Genomic DNA, 24,789 nt, shown 5'->3' with positions numbered 1-24,789 from the left:
AGCAGCGTGTGCACACAGGCAGAATTTGTCACGGTGACATCAAGCCTCCGACACAAACACATCTATTACCCTTTCTCTGTGCCTTGGTGAGACGGCTGCCCGCCAGGTACTGGCCCCTAAGCCCCCTGATAAATCACTGACACGTAGGAAACCTGGTTATCCCAGCACAGCAGGGGCAGAAGATGCTATTCAGCTGCAGAAGGACATGGAAGAACAACATCCATGAGGCTTATAATGAAAGATATTCTTAAGTAGTTAACAAAAAATTTATTGCAAGAGATAGTTTGTCACTAGATTTACAGTTTCAGAGAACATAGTACAAAACATAGTGCATCAGCTTTGTCTAAACATTAAATAGGTGCAAATACACAAAGATAAAAAACAAAAAAGTGAATACTTTACAACATGAGTTATAGAACTATAAATATATTTTATATACATTATACATATTCTAAGACATGATTTTCACATATATAGTTCATAATTAGTATCAGACTATTCAGTGCTTTAGTAATAGTATAGGTCTGAACTCGCTCGTCTGTTTGTTGCATCATTACCACCAGCGCTTCCCGAGGAACACTTGGAGCGCTTTCCTTTGCCCGGATGGCTCCGAGCTCCGCGGGGCTCGGCTGTGGGCCGTTCCCCGCGCTGGGCGCGCTAGAAGAGCGGCTGCAGGGGGATGACGGCGGGCTGCGGGGCCAGCAGGGACGGGAAGACGCCGTGCGGGGGCAAGGCCAGCGGGGCGGGCGGCAGCAGCGGCAGCTGCGCCGGGGCCAGCAGCGCCCCGTGCCCCGCCGGGCACAGCCGCGGCCCCAGCGGCACCTGAGCGAAGGGAGCCCTGGAGAGAGCCGGCAGCTGCGAGAGGAGCTGCTGCTGGGGCTGCAGGAGCTTGAGGGTGCCGGCGGCGGCGTGCTGCTGCAGGACGGTGTGGTGGATGGTGGTGACCGAGGTAGAGCACAGCGGCGGCGGCAGCGGCAGCCCCGGCAGCGCCGAGCCCGGGGGCTGCATGGCCGCGGGGGCGAAGGCGAACTTCACCTTGCTGGCCAGCGGCATCACCTGCTGATAGGCCTCCGATGGGAGCTCCTTGAACTTGTCGCGGCCGTCGGGAGCGAGGAGCAGCGCCTGCTCGGGCAGGGGGAAGGGGGCTATTAGCTGCTCCGTGCTTAGAAAGGTGTTGACGTGTGCTTCTTTGAACGGCAAGGGCGGGGGGCTGCTAAACATGCCGGGATTGCACTGCACCCATTCGCCGGCCACCTCACCCATCTTCTCGTGGGGTAGAGACTCGGCCAGCTCGTAATGGCAAAGGTAGGATTTAGGAGGAGCTTGTTCCGAGCGTCTGCTGGGGACGGGAACCTTGTAACGAGCTCGATTTTCACGACCGTCGACATTTTCCTTTTTCTTTCCCTCCTGGGGAGGGCCCTGCTTGGCAGGAGCTGCTGTGGCGCTGGGCTCGGGGGCAGCAGCAGCAGCAGAACCCGTGGTGACCCCAGGACGCGCGGTGGGCGCGCTCCCCATCGCCGCGCACGCCCCGGATTCATCATCCTCCAGAACCCGTGGGCCAGCAGTTTCTAGAGGAGACTTGCTTTCCTCCAGCTCCATTGTTTCATCCCTGCCTTTTGCATCATCACCGTCATCTTTGGGAGCTGCGTTAGCTTCCTCTAGATCGTCTCGAGTCAGCAAGCCCCCCAAAATATTTAACACAGAATTTGCGGAATTTTCTTTGGGAGATTCGGAGGGCTCGCTTTTGGCACTCCTGTCAAGGAAAACTTGATGGATTCTCGTCTTCCTTCTCCTGCGCTTCCCTTTTGCCTTGTGGTGGGTAGCTAAAGAGTGTCCTCGCCCTAGACACTGCTCTGCTGATAACGCCTGTCCACATGAGCTTTCATCCGAGGAAGAGGAATAGGTGTGCTGCCTCCTCTTGCGGTGAGGTTTCTCGGGTTCCTCTGTCAGAAGGCTGTAACCTCTCTTTATGGGCTGGTTCTGACTCGGCCCCTTCTCCTCGCTGCACTGTCCTGAACATTTATGCTCTGGGCTACAGCTTGACCTCCTGACTTTCCAGCTACAGCAGGTTTTCGAGTGCCTTAGGCTGTGCCTCCTGGAGCTCGGAGCCAGCTGCCTCGCCTGCCTCCGGGAGCTGGCTTTGCTCTTTCTGTGCGGTCTTTTACAACCATGGCGCTGGCCGCTGGGTTTTGCACTCCAAAAGTCACACCAGCCTCTGTCCCAGTGTATGTGATCTGATGCAGACGTGACTCTCTTAGGTCCCTTCTCAATGCCAAATTTTGGCTGTGCCTGCTGCACCTCGCCTGCAGTTAACCAGCTGTTCCCTGCACCGTGTCTGCACTTCTCTGCGTTATTTTGGAGGTGCTGATACTTATTTTCGTCTCTGTAAGTAACTTCTTTTTCAGTTACTGGAGACATCTCCATTTCTGCTATTGTTGTGTCTCCACAGTGATGATAATGACAATGACATAATTTTCTTCTCCTTTTCCTTTTTCTGCTCTTGTGAAGCCATTTTTCATGGCCTTCTTTGATCCAGACTTTGTTGTATTTCTCATCTATCACAGTGTTTTGTCGTAAGGGGTTAGGAGATATGTGATACTTTTCTATTTTTCTAATCCCGAGTGACTCATCCAAGGACACTTTGTTTTGATTTTTTGCAAGGTCACAATTTCTGAAGAGGGAAACATCACTTAACAGGGGTATTGTATAGTTGCACACATTTTTATTCACTTCTACTTCATAATCACCACACTCTGGACTAGGTCTTTTTGTAAAATCTGAGACTAAGATATGGTTAGGTTCAGTTTTATGGTGCAAATGAGGTATGTTTGGTTGATGCTTGCGCTTTTCTTGGCTTTCACTTACACTTGACGACTTAAAATCAAAATATAAAGGATTACAGCTATAAGAAATTGAGGGATCTGTACTCGTGTAAATTAACATTTCTGATGGCCACTGAAGAATATTCGATCCATATTTGCTAAGAACAGGAACAAAGGGTTGACAGGGTCTCTTGTATACGTCTGGTTTGCTTTTTGGGGCTCCGCTGCCTTCTTCAGGTGGTGCTGGAACTACCGCATCTGCCCCCAGATTTTTTATTTCAGTTTGAGTTGCGGATGGATCACTGTTCCCATCGTTACAGTTTTCCTCTACAACGTCCTGCAGAGAGGAGCAATCCTCCCCGGGTTCCTGCACAGGAGCTCTGCTAGCCTGCAGCTCGTGCCTGCTGCCGTCCAGGGGCAGGACTTGAGCACTGTCTGCAGAGGGACAGGGTGACAGAGCTTGGTCCCCCGAGTCGGCGGCACTCACATCCCCACCGTGGCCATCCGTGCCCGAGGACACCGGCTGCTTTGAGTGGGACATGGCAGGAGGTAAAGCTGGGCTCTCCAGCACCCTGCTCTCCTCACTGGACAGCTCTCTTGGCTCCTGAGCTTCAGGAGCTTCTGCTGTTTCTGTGCATTTTTCCACCAGTGGGTGAAAACAGTTGTGTTTCTCCTCAGGGCACCCAACTATTTCTGCTGCTGAAGGAGACTGAAGGTTACATGTTCCCGGAACAAACCTACTCCTTCTGCTAAATCCATGCTCCATGGAGGTTTCCTCATTAAACTCATAGAAAACAGCAGCTGAAGACTCCAGTTTGACTGCTGCTTTCTTAGGAAAAGCAAAGGAGAACCCGACTCTGTGTCCTTGAGCTCTTTGAACCTGATCCCCGCGTTTGTTAGCGTCGGATTGGGGACCACCCGCATCCCCAGGAGCGGAGGGAACAACAGAAGCGATGTCTTTGCAATTCTGCATGTCGTGCACTAATGTACAGCTGAAATCCTGGCTTTTGGCAGAATCTGTGGCAGCACTCTTGGGGACATCACTGCAATCATCTTGCACAGTCACTGTAGTGGATTTGAACATAGGGCCACTTCCAGGAGCACTAGGAAGGAAAATAAAACTTTGAGTCAGTACTGTTCAGAGAACTGCTGACAGAAACATGGCATTGCAATGGTATTACAATGGTATTTAAAGGAGCTTTTTAAGGAAAGAGGAAGACTCTGTGGATATATACATTTAGACTACAAAAAAATGCCATCTTTTATAATAAAGATCTGGTGTAAAAAAAAAAAAAAAAAAGTAAATATTATGCTCCTAGCTCCTTTATGTCAAGTTATCAGCTGAAGGACTAATATTCCTACAAAACAGTTAACTTTTCCTGGACACACTGGCTGGCCAAAGAAGAAACTGTCTATCTCCACAGAAATCTCTCTTCTCCTCTCAGCAGACCACCATGGTTACAACGCTGTTACTACAGATAGCAGTTTTACATTCCTTCATGCTACACAATATATTAAAACAGAGAGTGCTTCATAGAGCACCTCCCCCGTAGCCATCATTCCAGTGACTGCTGCTCTGCCTACAGGCAGCCCCCCAGCAGCTCCCATCCTGTTTGTGTGCACAAACCAAACCATCTCAGTAATTTCTTTCATGGAGAAATAAAACTGGAGAGAGGATTTCAGCTGACAGAAGTAAAGTGATTCATCCCTCTTGAGAAAAAAATTTATCACTGTCTACTTCTGTTCTTCATTTCGTGCCCTCTTCCCATCTGTTCTATTTGACTTAATAGGAAGCAAAGAGAAATGCAAAAAGTGTTTAAGCTGACAATTTTCCAGAATCCACAGAAACTGCTCAGCACTAGGAGTAATGGACCTATGTTAAAACCATTTGTTTGTTCTAGCCAAACCTCTCTGTGTTACAGTGCACGGCAATACTCGCTGGTGAGTCATTGGTAAAACTTCCAAGTGTCATTTCGGACCCCAAGAAGTGCTGAGATGAAGAATAATGTCTTTACCCCATCAAGTCTAGAAATTAAGGTAGAGGTTTTATGAGAAAGGAATTCCTCATGAGAATTCCTGCCTGGCCCAGTTCTTTATAAATCTAAAATATATTTTAAATCCACACAAAAATCCTTTCTTTCACAGAATAAAAAAGCGACTTCTACAAAACCAGCCTAGAAAATGCCAGTTTAAAAAATCCTGTGTGTCTGTCTATGTCACACCTGTAAGGATGCTCAGTGTTAATAAATAGCAATTATGAAATAGATAAATTAGGGTCAGCTAGAAATTCTCCTTCAGGAGCCAGCAAAAAGGATATTTAAAAAAAAAAAACCCAAATAATCTAAAAACAACAAAGGCTTGCAAAATCTGTGTTTCACTAATATGGAAAAAGGTAAACAGTAAGTTCTTCTTTCCTCTTGCTCATGAAATATGCAAAATTCAGGTTTTGGAGCATGTTTGGGGGGAATGATATCTAATATACTCAAGTACAAAATATGGGCAGTTAAAACACTCATGGAGGAGAAAGATTCTCCACATGAGTTATGGTAAGAGGATTGAAGAGTTAGGTGTTGTGTTGCTCCTGTCAAACACACCCCACAGCATTCATGCCCCATCCACCTGCTCAGTCAGACTTTGTTTCAGGACACTGCCCACCATCCAAACTAGGGACAAAGAGAATATTTCTGAACAAGAGCTGCAGCTTGGTTGGACTTCTCTGTTAGTTCATCTGTGGGGGTGGGGGCTGAATAAAGAGAAAATATTTGCACATGAGCATCGACATCTTTTTTCTTTCTTTTTCTCTTCAGAGATTACACTGTGACAAGTTCATATATTTTCAGTGGCTTATCAGTGTCAGAACTGTGTCATATTTTGAGAATTCAGTCACAACTAGCAAGCTCAATACTAATTTCAACAGCTTGCCTAGATACAATACTAAAAATGTACCAGTAGCAGGGAGTCACTTTTGCAGAGGGAGGTAAACACTGCTGAGCAGGGGAAAAGGAGCACTTACCTTTTCATATAAAAAAATCCAGCTATTGAGATCTAAAGCTAGGTTTCTGGATGCTTTCCCAGACGAGCATTTTGAAAACCAAATCGCAGAGATCTGTTACATCCTAGAGAGACAGACTGTGTTCCTCACCTCATCAATGAAGTAGTGTCAGCCTGCAAATGCATGACCTAGTTCACTCAGCTTTCAACCAAAGTGCCTGGTTTTATGAAATATATATGAAACACATCTTTTTTTTTTTTTTTTAACTAGAAATACGTGTCATTTTAGCTCAGCTGAAAAAGCAATGTTAAACATCAATTCCTGCACACAGTGTGAACCAAATACCACGCACAGAATGCTTCTGAAACAGCCTAAAAACATGTGTGTGTGGCTACAGCCAAGGGTCTCCTGTGTCCCACAGCATCAGCTATCAGTGGAGGGCTTATTTAAAGGTATTTTTTTCTGTTTGAGCAGCTATGGACTTACCACGTTCTCTGTTTCCTTAGCTCAGCTAGCTTGTGCAAACGTTGAAGGGCTTTCTCCTGCTTTCTTTCATCTTTTCGTGACTTAGATGCTACATTTCGAGCAAACTCCCTCTGTTTCAGTTCCTTCAGTCTCTGCAACAAACAGCCACATAATGCACATAAAAACCCCTGGGATGAGAAACATTGCAATGACAGTTACTTGCTGGTAAGTGGTCACCACATGAATTATTCCAGACCTAGCCATTCAACAAATTTAAGGATTTCAAGGGAACAACCCAAATACCTAGAGATGCCTGAGATGGGTTAGAGACAGCCTAGCAAATTTTACCATAGCTTTTGTGATGATGAAGACCAGCCTCAGTGGGGTGAGGCAAAGTTCACCCAGAATTTTGCTCACAGTTCTTCCCCACAGCATAACTGCTTTTTTGAGATACCAATAAAAAAAATGAGACCACCCCAGGTATTTTTCTGCAGAGCCTCTCAAAAGCCTATTGACCCCCCCCAGATGATGTTAAATCTGGATTTTTTCTGCCCAGGATGATGGGGTCCTGACCCAGCAGGGCTCTCCAAGGGATGTGATGGACAGAGAAGTGTTGTATTCTGAAATGAGATTGTCCCTTTGAAGGAGCCTGTGTTTCCTGCTCTCACTGGTGCCTCACACAGCAGCTATACAGATACTGAGGTGTAATCCAGGATCACATGTGATTTTATCTCCAGCCTGCTCCTTTGGAGGGAAATGGAAGTGCTCAGCTCTGATTCTCCACACAAAAAGGGAATCTTCTTTCCTTTATATCACAGGAGGACAATATGCAGGGGCTTCCCTGGTTCTTCATGTCAGCAAAATGCATTCCAGTAGCTCCCAGACCCCACTGGTCCTCAGTGTGCCCTGATTATGTCCCACGACATCATCTTACAAAACCATAATCTCACAATTCTGGGAAGAACCCAGTCACTTGTTACCCCCTTGTTTGGATAAATAATGAGGGAGGGGACTACAGAGGCTATTAGGATGATTTATTGCTCAGATAGATAAGGCATCAATCTCAAGGCGTGAGATTTTGGAGGAGTAATAAATCTGCCCTAGCTCAAAGGTAGTCATGAGTTTCTTTACAATATACAACATTTTGGTCCAATGGACAGTTGCCACAGAGTTTATTTTGACTTTATCACCTATCACCTTTGCTAAGTCCTGCTGCATTGTGCCTGCCCTTCACCCAAAGGTCTGCTAGCTCATGTACACACATGTGCTTCTATTACAACACCTAGATTCATGGATTACTCTATAAAATCACACTACTACAGTTTAAAACCCTCCACCATCTTACCCAATACAGTTTCTTATTTACTTAAGGCATATTCTGACTTGCAACTATAGGAATGTAAGTTGATGATTTCTCTGCTTGATGTCTGTGTACCTTTATCATTGCATTAACCCAAGCTCCTTCCAAGGCTGTAAATCAAACCTTTCAGTGGCAGTAGAAACTTCTATTTTTCTATTTCCCCTTTTAGTGTCCAGGGCTAATGACTGGCCATGAACACTGGCCACAGTGATTTGCAGAAGCAAAACCAGCTGAGGGACCAGCTGGCTCCTGGTGACACATGGTTTGGTGTTAGGGGGTTCTGCAAGGGGCACACAGCTGCACTCCATGATCCTTATGGGTACAAACCAGCTTGAGATATTCCAAGCCAGTCACACACTAGTCTTTGCCATTTTGGGTGATGGCAACACCACCTGAATGGCAGTCCATTCAATGACAATAAATAAATATGGAGAAACATGCAGAGAAAACAAACTTGCAGAAAAACGAGTACCGCTTTCTACTTTCAAGTTTTGCATTGTTTTTCAAATGCCTGGATATCCTTGATAGATAGAGAAAAATAATCTGAAATGTAATCACATCTCCCACCATGTATATTTTCTATACATCAAAATTTTCTACTGATAAGAATTTGTTTGATCGTGCTAATACAGTATAAGGTTACAAGTACACTCTAAACCAGATGTATATTTTTTTCCCAGATAAAGAATACTTGAAATGTGGAGCATCTTTGTTGAACATATCTTACCCCTGTGCACTCCTGTTTTCCTAGATAGCTTGATACTGACCCCGCTTCCAACCAGCCACTCATGAAACCTGAAGTACCTCATTTCATAGGCAACTCCTGAGCACTCAAAGCACAAGAGAAGAGACCAAATTTGCTCCTTCCCCTCCTCACCTCCAGCTCTTGGCACTTAAAGAGAGGATTTAATTGCATTTTGTGGAGCTCAATATTTTTTCAGGGTATTTTTCCCCTCTAATGCTAAGGAAAGCAGTGAGAAGTGAGGGAACAAAAGGAAGATAATAGGGTGCTGTCTCACACGGTTAAAAGGGAGAAGCTGAGGTGTGTACAAATCCATAATCACCTCCCAGCTACAGTACTTTCCTGCAGTTACTGGGATGATTACAATTAGTGATTTGAGTCTGAGCAGATTTTGAACCCTTTACTGCTGCAAGTTAGCAGCACTCTGTGCCTGTTCTCAGTTTTTAAGTAACAAAATTGCTCTCCTTGGATGGCTACAGGTAGATGTGGCACAAGTTTTGTGTGCTCAGCTCTTCTGGAGAGCTCCTGGTCCCAGAGCTCCCCTTCTGTCAGACCTCCTGGGAGATACACCCTCCCTTTCCTGGCACAGAAAACTGGTTTTAGCAGAAAAAATGAACAAATTACAAAATGGGATTTGGTCTTTTTTTTTTTGTTCTCACAACTGGTATCTCAGTCTTTCATGGAGTGCTTTAACAATCTGCAAAGATTATACCTTGCCAGCTCCCGAGGTCTTTATTCTGAAAAAATGCTTGTCTAAGTGGAATTCTATCTAGCTCTGAACCACAAGACAAGCACCTGGTGTTTTAAGAAAAAATGTTATTTCCTTTAAATTAAAGATCATCTAAATGAGTAACTGCATCCCCCTCAATTTTTTTCTTTTTTTTTTTTTTTGATGCTGTAGTTGTTTCCTACTTTGGTATTTTTAGCCATGTGATGAACTATCATCACCTGCATTCCCTTACTGAACTCAGTCATGCTCGGGATTGCTGGCACTGCATTTATGCTGCCCTTAGCTGCAAATCTTCGGTTTCACTTGAATTATGCAAATGAAAATGAGATATCACCTGATCATGCCATCAGTCTGTGCATTCTTAGCACCAGAAGGACCCCCCTAAAGTTGTTCAAAGTAAATAGCAGCAACAGAAAAACCAATGTGACTTGTACCTAGAAACCATCTTTTCCTTCCCACTTTTCATGTGGCAGAGCTGCTCACTAATGCTAACTTCAATAGCTAGTTTAATGCCTGTTATATTTGGTTTTTTCCATGGATCAGTAGGCAAATAATTAGCAGGCATTTTCCTCTGCTTATGAAGCAGCTGAAAATACGTGTGACCCAGCCAGCAGGGTTCAACCAGCAGTTCACAATGAATAATTAAATGGCATTTCTCCATGAGACCTAAATGCCTTCATCACTATCCCCATCCACTGAATTGCTGTGCTGGAGGTGCAGAGCACAGGCGCTGTCGCTCTCAAATGATTCTGCCCAGCCTGAAGGGATGGGAAGCCTGACCCTGATTCTCCAGCCTTGTAATGTGATCCTGGCACTGGGCTGCTGTCCCTGGAGCAGAAGCTGGATTATTTTAACAAATCTAACCATAACACAGGGCCTGAAGCAGAAATATTCCACCTGTTTCTCAAAAAGGCAGTCAGGTATCTTAGCGCACACCCGGTACATTATGCTGAGCTGAGGCTCATCAGTCCAGATGAAAAACAAGACTTTTACAGGCTCCTGGGTACCTGTGCATGGATAAAAAATACCCATGAGATGGCCACAGGAGCTCCAAGCTCAGGTGTGGCTGCATTTCACTCACAGACATAAAGCTCTGTTGCTCCCAGACTTGCTGTGGAAGACAAGTGTAAGAAAAATCAGGGGAATCCTTGTAAGAAAAATCAATAGGAACCCCATTCCTGGTCTCTTTACCCTTGTCTTATTACACAGTTCATTTCAGCACGCTGCTTTTCAAAAACTTTCCTAATTCCAGGTTTCCTAATCATGACTTTCCTAATTGTCCCCTGAATTTTATAATAGCAAAACCGCAAGCCCAGATCCTGCTGCCAGAGCCAGGTGCCTGAAATCCCCTCAGGGATCAAATCCTCTCAAAAAAAGAGGATCTCTCAAAGACACATTATGGCATTAAATGCCTCTCTTACATCATTATTTTGTCACCCTGAGAAGTGCCTGCTGGCTTTTTTTTTTGTTTTTAAACTCAAGATTCAATCACTTGTAGCAATAGCCCTTTAAACTAATGGAGCACAGAGAAGGAATTAATTAATAAATAGACTCAGGACAGGAAAAGCACATAAAGGCTGACTAGTGAAACTCAACCTACATGAATACCATGGCATCAAGGTGATAAAATGAGGGGGGGGGCAAAAACCCCAGCCTCAAATAATTTTATAACTTTGAACACATAACTTAATGTTGTCAGAACTGACTGAAGAAAAGCAGTGAGACTTTTAACAAAGTTTATGAGACCAAAGGGGAAATGATAACAAGCATCAGGATTGATCCAGGCTCTGTGGTGCAAATATCCCACAGAAAAACCAGCAATCCCACCAGCACAAAGGCATCACCTAAGGACTGCTTATTCAAACAGGCTCTCATAAACTACCCGTGCAAAGTTTATCTAGGAACAGCTTTAACAGGGTCCAGAACCAATGGGAACAGTTTTTATAATTGCAGGAGTCAGAAAGATGCCTACCAGGGGATTTTAGAGCAGTGCAGTTCAGATATTATAATGCTAATTTGCTTTTGACCTTAGATGAGCAATTAAATTACGTGTACTTTTACAGTGCTGAAAATACAGGCCATAAATTCATTTTCTGATCAATGGAAGTATAAAATTACAGAATTTAACAGCCATGATATCAAATGTGGATGCTTTATTTTCTTTTCATTTTATCAGGAAAAAATGACTGTATTCTCAGTAGTCACTAAATCATTAATTTATGTGGTTTTAGCTTTTAAAAATAACTCATCAAAATAAAAGAGCAAGCCCACTCCTTCTCCACCTGCCCAGCCAGCAGCAGGCTGGGATCATGAAGACATGGGCTATTCAATGCTGCAGGTCCAGCAGGAGCTTCCCCAGCTCCTATCCTTTCTGTGACTCCATCTGCACCCTGAAAGGAGCTGGAAGTCCACTGCAGCCCCTTCCTGCCCTTCAGAAATTTCCTAATTACCTAAACATGGGCAACATGGCTTGGTAGTGGTGGAAGTGGGACAAAATTGGCATTTGGATTTTTTTTTTTTAAATAGCTCTTCCCTCTAAATCTGTACATGATAAAACCGTGTTTTTAATAAATATATATTTATTTTATAATAACATATTTATATAATTATTTTTTTTGCTTGTATTTAATTTGTTTTTCAAAAAAAAAACCTCTTTGATATGTAATGAGTATTAACATGAGTGCTGCTTAGCTTCCAGTGATGACTGTAGAAGCTGTGCATATTCCCCCTGTCTCTGAATGCTGCAGGACTGCTGCCAGTCACTCCCTGCTAGCTGAGATGGGATAATGCTGCTTTATGTGGATGATGGTGCAGCAAACAGAACAGAGAGACAAGAACTCATCAGATAAACACTTGTCACACCAAACCAGATTAGTCTTTCACAAAGAGGATCGAGCCTCATCAATTATAAATAATAACTGCCTAGAACACAGCTCATGTAACACCTGTAAATGCTCAAATGGGGAATGAAATATGCCATGTAAAGTAGAAAACATTGCTTACTAAGATGTAAAATGCACTTATTTTCCTTCTGTCTTCAGTGGTTTGTGAGAGTATATGTATTTTTTACTGTTTGCAGCTGGAGACCCCTTTACACAGCACAACAGGGCAGCATCTCTCCCTTGTCCTCTGGTCTTCAATTCTACATACTTTTCATGACAATTTCTTCTTCTTCTTCTCATTACTATTATTATTATTATTATTATTATTATTATTTATAATAATTATGATGTATAATAAATATAACAATATAATACTATTTAATAGAATTTAACAAAATATTCAATATTTAATAATGATAATGATAGTGATAATAATAATAATGGTAATAATAATAATAATAATAACAATAATTCTCCTCTTGTAAAGATTAGAGGGAAAAATTAAAGCTCCACAAAAACAATACTGTAATACCCAAAGAATTTACTCTGCTAGTGCTGCAGGCCTTCCCTAGCAAAAGTTACACAAAGCATGTCTTTTCCACAGAAAGGAGAAATTAAAAAGAAGAAGTAAGCTAAGGAAGAAATTAATAGATTTTTTTCCTTCTTTTTCATGCTGCCACTGTGGAATTAATTGCTGTGATAGGTTCCTGAAAGAGATGAGAAACAAGGGGGTATTTTCAGCAGTGACCCACACCCACTCCATGGGGAGCTGCTGATGAGAGTAAGGGAAAGCTTCCTGCCAGGGAGGTGTGACACCAGGACACCAGCAAGAGGGACTGGGGCATCTCCAGCCCGACAGAAATCCCAGAATTAATGTGAAAAGCTCTGTTTTACCTGATCCTGGGGAGTGAGAAAGCAGCAACTCCTTCCAAACAACCATTTGTAGGATTTCTGTCTTGTGCAGGAGTTACCTCCTCACATTTCCAGCCTACTCACCACTCACCTTCCTTTTAAGAGGCCTTTAAAAAATGACATTAATCTACTGCTGGCTTAGCAATAACTTTCAGTTTGTTCCAAGTTAGGAGCTGCTTCTGCCTGCCTCTGCCTATGGCTATTTGTGTCTCATGTTGAGCTGCAAAATTTAAACCTTTCCTTAAATACCAAGAGCTCCACAACTTTGTGACGCAGCCACACTGTAAATGACGACAACAAATAACATACAGGCTGTGAGTAATCCTTTTTTCCCTTTGTATTTCTACCACAGATTGCAGCCATTCCCCCCTGATGGTCTTTCAATATTAGGAGGAATCTAACACACACGTAATTATATGCAGGATTTTAAAACAGCAGGTTTCTGGAGCCCATAATATTCCTGAAAATGTTGGTTCAGTAGATGTGGAACTTCTCTTTTTCTAGAGCATCATCCCAGACTGGGAAGGCAGTGGGGATCAATTAAGAGGAGAGGAAGGTTGGTATTGCTTTATCCATCCATCATGGGCCTGACAGGAGGCAGGTGAGGAGAAGATGAGATTCTTCACCACTCAGAAGGTTTTCACTAACTTTAAATTAATTGATGTGATGCAAATTTTCTCAAACAACTCTAAGTTGCTCATGAGCACACTTGTATGACACACAGTAGTACACTTTGTTGTGGAGTCTGCAAAAGAGAACTGTTGAGACAGCTTTTGCATTTAGAACCTACCAATATATATAAAATACATGTATTATGTTATAGAACTGAAAATTCATATTGGTTGTTTCTAATTTTCTAATATAAAGACTGAAATTAACTTTTCATGAAACATAATTGGTTTTTGAGACTATGTACTTGTGTCAAAGCATCTCAAGTTAGATTTTCCTACCTAACTTTATTGGGAAAAAATAAATTACTCTTGAACTTAAAATGAAAAGCAAAACCTAATGAAAACCATACCATTTCAGAATCATGAGGAAAATCAGAACATTAAATATTTTTCACACTTGCATCTGTAAGATAAATGAAAGCCAGTTATCCTTGATGAATATCTCACTAATTACTCTTGATTATGTAACCGCAAAAGATGCACACAGGAGCAATAGAAGGGAAAAGAAATTTCTTAGCTCATATTCTTTTCTTTCTCAAATTATCTGCCAGAAACAAACACACACTTCATTATGGGATGATTAACGCTCTTCCCAGCACAAGAAGCCTCACTTGCTTTGACACCCTTCTGGTGCCTGTGCATTTCTTCTCCTCTCCAGCATCCCCTGCTGCAGGATGCAGATAGCACCGAGGCTTACAGCTGAACAAGGCTCCAGGACTTTGAGAAATAACAGGTTATGAAGCATAAATGAACGCTTCTGGTCCTTTTGTTTTAAGATAACTATGTTTTCTAAAGTTGACTTAATGGCTGCAGCGTTGCCATTGTGCAAAAATCATTGTTTTAAGCCTGCAGAACTGCTGAGCGTTGCACACTGAATATTTCCCTGTGATATCTGCTGGCCACGTGTGTAACAACAGCCTGAGCTTATTGCAAGCTGCAGGGGATTTTTTGTTAGCTTCAGCAAAAAATCAGCTGGATATTCCATAAGTATTAAGGACACACAAAGGAAACAACACAGAAATACAGAATTAGCATCTCACCTATCAAAATAATTTCACCAGATAATGAAAAGAGCATGAAGCTGACACAGGCTTCTGCATTTGGAAAGTGGTTACAGAGTCTCTGCTTTAAGGGTATTTATTTTAATAATTCTAGGCCTGATTGTGCTTCTCTTGAAGTCAATGGGGAAACTCCTGCTGAGCTCATGGTGAGAAGAGGTTTCAAATTCACCATGAAAGTTTTCAGCAACACTTAAGAAAGCTTCTTTAGTTACAGAGATTAAAGACAAGATTGGTACACATCACTTCTTTAAGGGTCACTTCCCAGTTACCTGCCCTCCTGCACCATTTTGGATTCTAATTAAAAAAACAAAAACAAAAACAAACCAAAACCACATGCAATATTGTAAATCCTGATAAGAAATGTTTATTCCTAACACTGTTAGAGAAAAGGTCTTAACAATTCTCTATGCGTAAATATTGACAGCTCCACAACACTTCTCAAGAAGCTATCCACCGAGCTCCAAGCTAATGGAAAAATCCTTGTCTGATCAGCATTCATATTCCACAAACCATTTCACAGGGGCAACCACTTCTTCACCAAGAAGTCCTCTCAGAGGAAGGTCACCTCTACACTTCTTTGGAGAGGGAAAATTGGATTTCTCTTTAGAATGGCTCTGCAGTGGGATTAGGTTACAAAATGGATACTCCCATCAACACACCAGACTGCACGGCTCAGCTGTCAAAGCTGCTTTTTGCTCATTTTGGAGACCACTTTGCTGTTTTCTGCATGAATGATGTACTTGGCACCTGTGAGTTCTCTGAGACTCCATCCAACAGCTCTTCACTCCAGTGCCCTCCAGCAGCAGTGTGCCCATTGGCATTTATCAGCTTTTCACTGTGGTCACTGTGTCCCCAGCACTGAAGCTCTCTCTAGGACCCTGCTGCTATTCTGATTCTCCATCCTGGCTGCAGGAGGACACAATACCCTTTCTACAAGCAAATTAAAAATTGATAACAGACATTTTTAGTCTATGTTTTCTGCTTTCCACCTCTTTGGCCACTGACATTTTAGGAAAGTCTGCCACAGAGACTGAAATGAACCTACCAAATCTTAAATCTTTCTATTCTCCACAATGCGCGCAGTTACCAAAGATGAGGAATTAATATTTGCAATTAGGTCTTCTAAAGGTTATTTCCCATAACTCTTGAAGGATACACTGATAACTGATGGGCTGGAGGAGACACATGAATTGCCCCAAAGTGAGCTCTCTTTTAGTTTTTTATGTCAGAGCTAAATCACAATCCATTTCTCATATCAGTTTTATATTGGATCACTGAGCCGTTCGAAGCCTCTGCTCACAAATTGCTTCTCATCAGCAGGATCTGGTCCTTGCCAGCATTGTCCCAGGACCATGACAAGCTTCCTCAAAGAACATAAATTTGACCAATGGAAACTGAGACAAGAATGAGCCTTTGCAAATTTTGACACGTCTCAGCCACAGCAGAGTAGCACAGGCAGAATCTTAGTTATCCTTAAGCCAACCTGTAATATTACACACACAGAGTCCTTGGAGGAAAACAGCAGATTACAAAAAAAAAAAAAAATAAACAATCTTAAATATAAAGATATAAAGGCTGCATCTTGCAAGGCAATATCAATTAGTATAGTGATTTGTGTTTTCAGTTTCAATGCTGCAGATGAAGTCTGTTTCAAAGTAACTCTGGAAAAACACCACTGACATCACCATGCAAGAAAAAAAATAAAGATGTTGGGCCAGCAACTCTGTATTTATGTGTGTCTTCTACTGCCTGGGTGCTTCTGCAGAGTGAAATGTCAGTAACTGCAGAGCAGGGATGTGTGTACCACCATGCTATGTTAATAAAGTGTTCCTTTAATTATCAGCAAACCCCAGCTTGGAGGCTGCTGTGGAAGGCAGGACTGTAACAGACTGTGACAGAGACTCCCAAAAGGACGTGCACAAGTTCACAGCAGGGGCCTTGAATGTGGAAGGAATGGGATGGCAGCAGGATCCCAGAGCTATAAACAACTCACTAATGCTACTTTACTGCTTGCTAGAGGAATGCAACTTTAAAATACGGATAAAAGTGAGTTCAGGGATAAAAAGGAAATGAAGCCACGGTGAGGCCGCAGGCAGAGTGCTCTGTCCATTTCTGAGCTCTCCTGACAAGACAGATGTGGAGCTCCTGGAGTGGGTCCAGTGGAGGGTGACAGAGGTGATGATGGGACCAGAGCATCTCTCTTGAGGTAAGGCTGAGGGAGCTGGGGCTGTTCAGCCTTTAGAGGAGATGAGGAGGAGCCTCATCCCTGTCCACAGTGTCTGCAGGGATGTGTGAGAGGATGGACCAGGCTCTGCTCCATGATGCTCAGCAATAGGACAAGAGAAGTGGGCAGAAATTGATGCACAGAGAGTTCCAGCTGGACATAAGGATGAACTTCTTCCCTGTACAGTGACCATGGACTGAGCAAATTTCCCAGAGAGGCTGGGGAGTCTCCCTCACTGTAGATATCCCAAACCTGTGCCATGTGCTCTGGGATGACCCTGCTTGAGCAGGGAGGTTGGACCAGATGACCCACTGTGGTCCCTTCCAACCTGACCCCTTCTGGGACTCTGTGAAAAAGCCTCCAACATATGTAAAAAAATATTATATATAAATTATTAATTATAGCAAACTTGACTATATTATCATGAAGCACTAGACAAACAGCAGCTAAGTGGAACGTGTATTTGTGCTAGTAAACATAAAAATGTCCCCAAATAGACCTGAGTGAGGAGAAAGAAACCATCAACATTCTTCACCTTCTCCCTTGCAAAGAGGAAACCAACATCACACTCCCCCCACATGAAGAACTCACACTGCTGACAACTTGTAATGACACCTCACTTTTCTTCTTCAGGAGGACCATTAACACCAGGCAAGAATGAGACACCAGAAAGCTTATTATATCTGTATCATTATCAGGAATGAGCTCTTATAATTAGATAATCTGGACTGTAAGTGCCTGTATGATCATAACTGGACTAATTGTAATTCTTTCAGCAGGCTGTTAGGACTTTTGTTCAAGCTAAGCTAACAAATTTCTGCCTTTGCACGCTGGGGGTGTTTCTTTCACTCCCCCTAAGTCCAGAAGGTGTTTGGCAGGTCCAGCTTTCTGTTTCAATATAACCCAGAAGGAATTAATTGCAACATTTCTTTACCTCAGTCAGATATGAACCTATCAGGAGATAATTTGGCCTTGATTAAGAATCACCAGGAAATTAAGAAAAACAATAATTAACTAATAACGTAAAGCTCATTACCGAAAGGAAATGTACCCAAATCTCAGTCCACACTCTTACAGGCAGAAAGCAATTCCTAAGGAAAACTGACATTATCCTGTTGTACCTTTTCTTCACAATAATGACAAGGATAGAAACACATCCCACTTGCAGGATACAGGTTCCAATTTCCAAAGAAGAAAGCACAGAGCACTACCTACAGCACTGAGCTCTGAAATCTGAACTGCCATAAGCTCAAGGCTTGATGAAAAGAAGAAAAAATAGCTCATAAAAAGCCATCTATCTGGGACATAAATAACGGGCAATTAACTAGGTGGACCTTCTGTATATCTCAGCAGAAGACAGATTTAAAATTTCTGTACTCCATGTGAAGGTATTTCTGGATAAAGCATTGCCAGAGAAAATGGAAAATAAGAGCAGAAGCTTTATCATCTCAAGGTCAACATAACTGTACGCTTACAAAAGTTTAAAAAGTGCCTCCCTCTCTTTCCCCACTGAAAACTCAAAGAAACAAAGTACTCAGCAACTAAGAACCATCCATGAGAGCTGTGAAACCCTTGCCTGCTCTTCCTACAAAGCCAAGAAAAGAAAAAAAAATAATCTTATTGTAAGAGCTCCCAGCCCTGCAAACAAACCTCTCACCATCCTCAAGCACCTCACAAGCACTGCTAGAGCACTCCACAATTAATAAGTATTTACAGACCAGAATCTCTGCTTTTGCACAAGATTTACACTATTGAATTGAAACAGGTGTCTTTGTTGGTCTTTAATTTGACAGGAGCAGCCTGTGTGTGATCACCCTGTTTTCCTGGTTGACTCACCAAAGTACTTGTCTTTTTATTTTTTCAACTGCACAAATCTTTTTCTTTCTAGAAAGTCTTATGGGCATTTTTAGTGAAGAACAGAGGAAAACCTTCTCACAAGGTTGGGTTAAAATTTCTTTATGTACTTCTTTTCCTACAAATAGCTACAGAAATACAGAGGCAAATAATGACATTTCCTTCTATCCTACCAAAACTGTGGCCATTTTCTCCACAGGTTATCTCCCATGGAAATGCAGATGTTTTAGATACCTGTTCCCAGTCTTCACAACATCCTTAAAGTGGGCTCAGATTGTTACTTCTGCCTTAACATTCCCACATTCCTGCTTCAAGATTTCTTACCAAAATGCTGCAGTGCCTCTGGGCTGGGATAGGAAAAAAAAAAAGCCAGGAAAACACTTGTTTTTTCCTTCCTCATTCTCTCTTTTTCTTTTGCAAAATTGCCACAGATGATGCTTAGGAAAGGTTTACAAAAGCAGCACTTTTTTCTCTCCACGCATTTTGGATTTATTGTTGGAATTCTCTCTCTCTCTCAATGCCATCAAAGTGACTCATCCTTTATGAAATTCTTAAATTCATTCATCAAAATGTCATCCCCCAAAACTGTTTCTTGCCTGCTTGTGCAGGATGCAACTACATAGTCACAGAGAGACTCAAAAAGGCTTAGGGAATTCATCATGTTCCAAAGCTTAAACAGCTCCTGAACAAGACTTATAGACTATGCCTAGACACATTAAAATGTCTTCCAGTTATAGTAAAAAGAACAATTCAGCAGAATTTAAGCTGAAAGACCAACCATCCTCACCAGAGTGGCACAAACCCTCAACATGTGAATGCATAATAGAGGGAGTGCTGAGAATTGTCTGCAATTAAAGGAAGGTTTGAACAAACAGGCTTCAAACAAAGAAAAGCAGGAGACCCATTCACCATTTCTGGCCCTCACTCAGATTTATTGTACAGCCCAAGGTGCCAAACAAAACAGCCTGTGCTTCAAACTCTGCCTGAAAATCGAGTCAGTGGGAAGCAGCTGCCATGAAAAACCTTGCACAGCTCTGAAACTGCATCTCATTTCTGATTTGAGACGACTTAGAATGGGCTGCAACCTCTGTGGCCAATTTCATCTTGTCCTAACACAGGCACAGAGAGCAGCAAAGTCACTGATCACTCCCAGGACAAGGCAGGAGAACATCTCAGCGTCATCACTCAAAATATTTCTTCAGATGAAGTGGCAGGCAAACATGGGGCTTCTTTCAGGGCCATTTCCCATTCCTCCACTCTGCAAAAGAAGCAGCAGAGCCTGGTTTGTGCAGCAAAACCTGCACCTAGGTGTCTCCCAAATTTTGAGAAAGCAGGTCCCCAAGTGAGCTGCTGGCAGACAACTAAAGCTCATTCTTGATCCCACTGCCCAAATTTAAAGGAAATAACTTGCTAAAAAATCACTGAAAATAGAACAAAAGTAATAGCTACTCAGTTTTAATAAATTGGTTAAAGCTCCATAGTGTTTTCTTTTCTCATGAATCTTATTTTGCTGCATAAATTGGAGTTACTTCAACTTACGTTTTACACTAAGGTTTCAGTACTTTTTTTGCCCTCTAAAATTTAGGAAGGATAAACAGATACTGGGTGAAAAATTCCTTTGTGAAGAAAAAACAACTTTTATGTCCATGCAAAATATAAGGACTGCTTAAGTAATTTTTGCATACTTTAAAGTACCTCTTGCATTAAAATATCAGTATTTTGCAGTGTTAAATCTTCATTCAATCAGTAAAGATGGTGAAGTATGAGAACAAATTCCTCCAAAACCTAAATTTGCATCTTTGGCTCCTCACCAGATATTCAGAGCCTTCCCTGAGACACCACACACTCTCAGCTGCACCTGACAGAAGCACGAGGTGAGTCCATTCATCAAACCCATGCACGTTTAAGCAGCCCAAGTCCCCAGCAGCTCTGGCTCCTGAAACCAGAGCTAGTGCTTTCCACCAGGCAGTCATGAGTCTGATCCAATGACAGGCAGCAGCCTCACACCCTCACAAGCAGATGCATTAGCAGAGCTGTGACTTGCTCTCTTCTTCTAACAGATGTTGTGGAAGGAATCTCATGTGCCTACAAGGGGGACGCATCGCCCTGACGCTGCAAACTGCCTCTCCTGCCTGGGGCAGCAGCACTGACAATAAATCATGCTGTTGGAAATTCCTGCGGACCTCCAGGACACCAGCTGGTGCCCTGTGCACAGCACATCTGCAATCTGTGTCCAGATTCCTGCTCAGTGCCAGCCCCTCTCCCACTTCCAGCCTGGAAGACTCCTCCAGCCAGAGACACACTAGAGAAGAGCCTAAGGACCCTGTCTTCCACCAGCAAATGGCCAACAGGGTGTGACATTCAGGAAAGACTCAGTCATGTTACTTTTCATTCAAATTTAAAATAGTTGATCCTTCTTTGCTTGTGCAGCTCCTCAGCTATTTCTGATCTGTTGTGATGGCCCTCTGAACTGGGTTTAGGATGGAAAAGTCTTTCATTTCTCTATCTTAATACTGAAAGGAATGAGAGAACCTGGGCTGACAGTCATATTTGCAAAGAACTGGTGTTTCTGGCCCTGGCAATTTGGGAAGCCAGACTTGACAGCTTGGTTTAGCAGGCTCAGCCCAGCGAGAATATGAAAAGCAAATTCTAGTTACTACTGATTTTCACAGTTTTGCCTTTCACTCTTGAGGATCCTGAGCATTGTGAAACCATTAATTACACCATCTTAACAGAGTCAAGGTACTGAAGAGCAATAGTTTATTGGCCTCTCTTAGTTACTGTCTGATCCCCACATTATTGTAACTTCACCATTTTCCAAGTCACAGGAAGAAAAACTTAGATTCTAGAGCATGTTAGAGAAATCATCAGAAGAAAACAACAAAACCCTCCATCAAAACACATCAGACTGTCCCAAATAATATTCTGCTACTCCACTTTCAGCAAGTGGAAGGAGAAGCATCGCCTTTACCTTGTGTTCTCTTCAGTGTGATCTGATTAGCACTGTTCATCTGCTGACACGTAACCCAAACGCAGAAACAGTGATTTCTGGTGCCTCAAGCACTCAAATACAGACAGTAGTAGTTTTCCTTACCCAAAACCTGTAATTGCAGTCAGAATCAATTCTACAGTATAACAGTGGGGGGATTTATTCTCTTCCAGGCACTGGGGTTGAAGAGTGCCCTGTACCATCAATGGAACACACTGCTCAGGGCTCGGACAGTGGCAGCTCTCTGACACAGCAATTGCACCAAAGATGGGAAGAGAAAAAGCAGCTGCCACCTACTGAAGCTGCAGGGGGTGTTAATGTGAGGTGATCTAAATACCTGCCTAGATTCTGGCCAGTGCACAGCTGGAGCTACAACCCTCTCTCCTTGATAAGCAGCCTGGGAACTGCAATTACCGTGGTGGTCAAGGTCTCACATCTCTAAGGCAGCAACTCCATCAGCACAATTATATTGCTCCAGTGCCAGCTACAAGGAAAATGTGCCACCAGTCTCAGCACCACCATGTCCTGGAGCACATAAATGTTAATTAGCAGCCTTTTTTTAGAAATTATGAGATGCTCTAGTCCTGCACAGTGTGAGATTTGATGAGATTAGAGCACTGGGTGGTTCAGCTAATAAATCAGTTTACTGTACAACCTCATTTCTTTAATGAAGAGCAAATACCTGAGCCTTGGTAAAGCAGGAGTCGCAGGTGTACACTTGCTAACCAATGTGCTGGATTTAATTTTTTTTTACATTCCTCCAGAACAGGGAGCACTGACCTACTGCTCGTCATTAGAGAACGCTCTCCTGTCAGGGGTCAGCGTTAAGTGCAAACTTTGATGTCAGAATTAAAAAACACAGAAGAGATGACTGGCAAGGCCATTATGGGAGAATAACTAGTATAGTTTTCATAGGGGAATAACTTTTAAGAGCTGACAAGAGCTGTCAAGGTGTCAGGCCTGGAGAAGAGCCAGCACAATTAACATACCCTAGGCGTCATTCCACTAGACGGGAAGAAAGCAGGATTTATTTAGGACAATTACAAGTTAATAAATGGAAGTGTCGGTTCCTCTGTAGAGCACCCATTAAAGCCTACTAAAGGTCAAAACCTCTTACAGTTCCTGTCATGGTAGGCAACACACTACCATTATTTTATATTTCAAGCAATTTTACTGTCAATGACAGCAGTTACAAATGTGCAAGAAAATATTTTCCTTAGCAGTGTACCAGGCAGTTTACTCCACAGAAATCATCTGTGCTCCCAGAAGTGACTAGTATTTTAAGGTTTTTTATTATGAGCTCTGTGGGGTTTACTGATTTATTTCTTGTTTTTCCAAACTGCACATGTGTGAATGAGAGCTTGAATAGCTCAGGAGGGGATGCAATCCCACTTCTTCACATCCTCCAGCTACCCAAAATCCAGGCAGTGATAGGCACCTACCCAGGGAAGCTGTTGCAGGCCTGCAGCCACTTCCCATGGGAAGAAGAGCTCTCCCCTCCACAAAAGTGAGGCCAGGCAGGGCACTGCTCCCTCCCAGCCACCCTTGTTCCCCTTGCTCTGACTCCCCATCAAATCCAGACCTGGCACAGCATGCACAGCCACACACTTGCTCATGTCAGCCTCACCCCAAGAGTCAGCTCAGCTTGGAAATTGCTTCTGCTTTTCTTTACTTCCACTTAACAAACAAAACAACAAACAAACAAACAAAAAAAACCCCAAAAAACCTAACAGAAAAACCCAAACCAAACCAAAACAAAACAAAAGAAAAATCAGAACAAGAACTGGGTTTTCTTCACCTGCAGAATCGCTCACCTTCTGCAGTGGACCAAGAAAATAGGGACACTGCTTGAACCTTGATATTCTTAGTTGCCTTAACAATAAATAACAGGTCAAGTATCTCCAAGATATCAGATGGCAGCTGGAGGGATTTGCAAAGGAGCCCATTTTGGCCCATGAGCAGCCTGTGAAGCTGTTCTCCAACAGGGACACACACATGGATTTTTACATGTCTTACGCTGAGGCAATGAGAAGCTTCCAGACCCAGCACTTTTTTTAATACGCAGTATTTTCTCTATTGCTTAAGGAAAATGATACAACACTATTTTTGCCTTGTTGATCTTCCTGTGAAAGGAGGCAGGGATGAGTCATTAGCTATTCTAGCTTTCCTTTGTTCACAGCCAGGCAGGTGTGCAGAGCCAAAGCAAGATACCCAAACGGCGCTTGGAAAGAAAACCTGCCACATGCAGAGAGATTTGAAAAAGACTAGCTGTCATTTAAGACATTATCTAGCATTATTTAAGGAAAATAAACCCCCACATCATCATCATCATCATAATTTTAAGCCATTTTAAGGCTGCCCAGCTCCCACCATTACAAATCCTATTGCTCATTGTAACGAAAGCTTTGCTTGGACAGTCACTCCTCCTCACTGAGTTTTTTTGATTTAGTTTAGGAAAAAAGTAAAAGCATCCTAAAATATCCTCAGGTATATAACATATGACTTGAAGGACTTTTGGCATGGGATGGATGGACATCTGCTCCTGGCCTGACCTACTTTTAAGCATCTGAGCACACAAAAATTCTCCTAGTAAATATTCCCTGCAGAGTACTTCTTTCAGCTGCTAATCCCCCAGTGATTTCACCTGCCCCTCAGAGACTTTTATTTTTTTGTTTTTGCTCTTTTTGATCCCAGCTGAACTCAGCTATCTTGGTCCTGGCCACTTGAAGGTGTTGGTCACAAAGGAGTAACTCAGACTAGAGCTCCCAGGCAAACACCAAGCACTCAGTGACCAGGTGTCAGCCTTGCAGGCAAAGCAGATGTGAGACAGGCTGGAACTCAAACATGTTCTTACTCAGTGAGCACGTAAAGCTCACACCTAGACTATAAAATTTATCTTAGGTTATGTTTTTAATGTATTTCTCATTATACAATCCATAATTTTTAACCAACTCTATGAGTTAGGCCGATGCAAAGCGTACTAATTAGGCATTCCTCAGAAATGCAAAACTGTGGGCAGAAAGGAGGGAAGAATGTGAAGTAATGCATCAGCAGCATGTGCTGTACTCTCCTCCAAACAAAAGGG

General features: G+C 42.8%; 1 protein-coding gene across 4 annotated transcripts in view; it reads right to left on the bottom strand.

Annotated features, from left to right (window-relative positions):
- Positions 1 to 247: 247 nt before the first annotated feature.
- ZNF804A (zinc finger protein 804A) overlaps positions 248 to 24,789 on the bottom strand; it is a 148,543-nt gene continuing 124,001 nt past the window's right edge. For all 4 annotated transcript variants that reach the window (XM_086898326.1, XM_086898328.1, XM_086898327.1 and 1 more), the window contains 2 exons: positions 6,301 to 6,431; positions 248 to 3,925 (listed from right to left, as the gene is read on the bottom strand). In XM_086898326.1, coding sequence (XP_086754452.1) covers positions 658 to 3,925; positions 6,301 to 6,431 — 3,399 coding nt within the window. In that variant the 3' untranslated portion in view covers positions 248 to 657. The remainder of the gene's footprint in view (positions 3,926 to 6,300; positions 6,432 to 24,789) is intronic.

Source organism: Cyanistes caeruleus, chromosome 7 (assembly GCF_971803275.1).
Source record: "Cyanistes caeruleus chromosome 7, bCyaCae1.hap1.1, whole genome shotgun sequence".
In the NCBI taxonomy this organism is placed as follows: domain Eukaryota; kingdom Metazoa; phylum Chordata; class Aves; order Passeriformes; family Paridae; genus Cyanistes; species Cyanistes caeruleus.
This window is presented reverse-complemented; position numbering and strand designations above follow the sequence as displayed.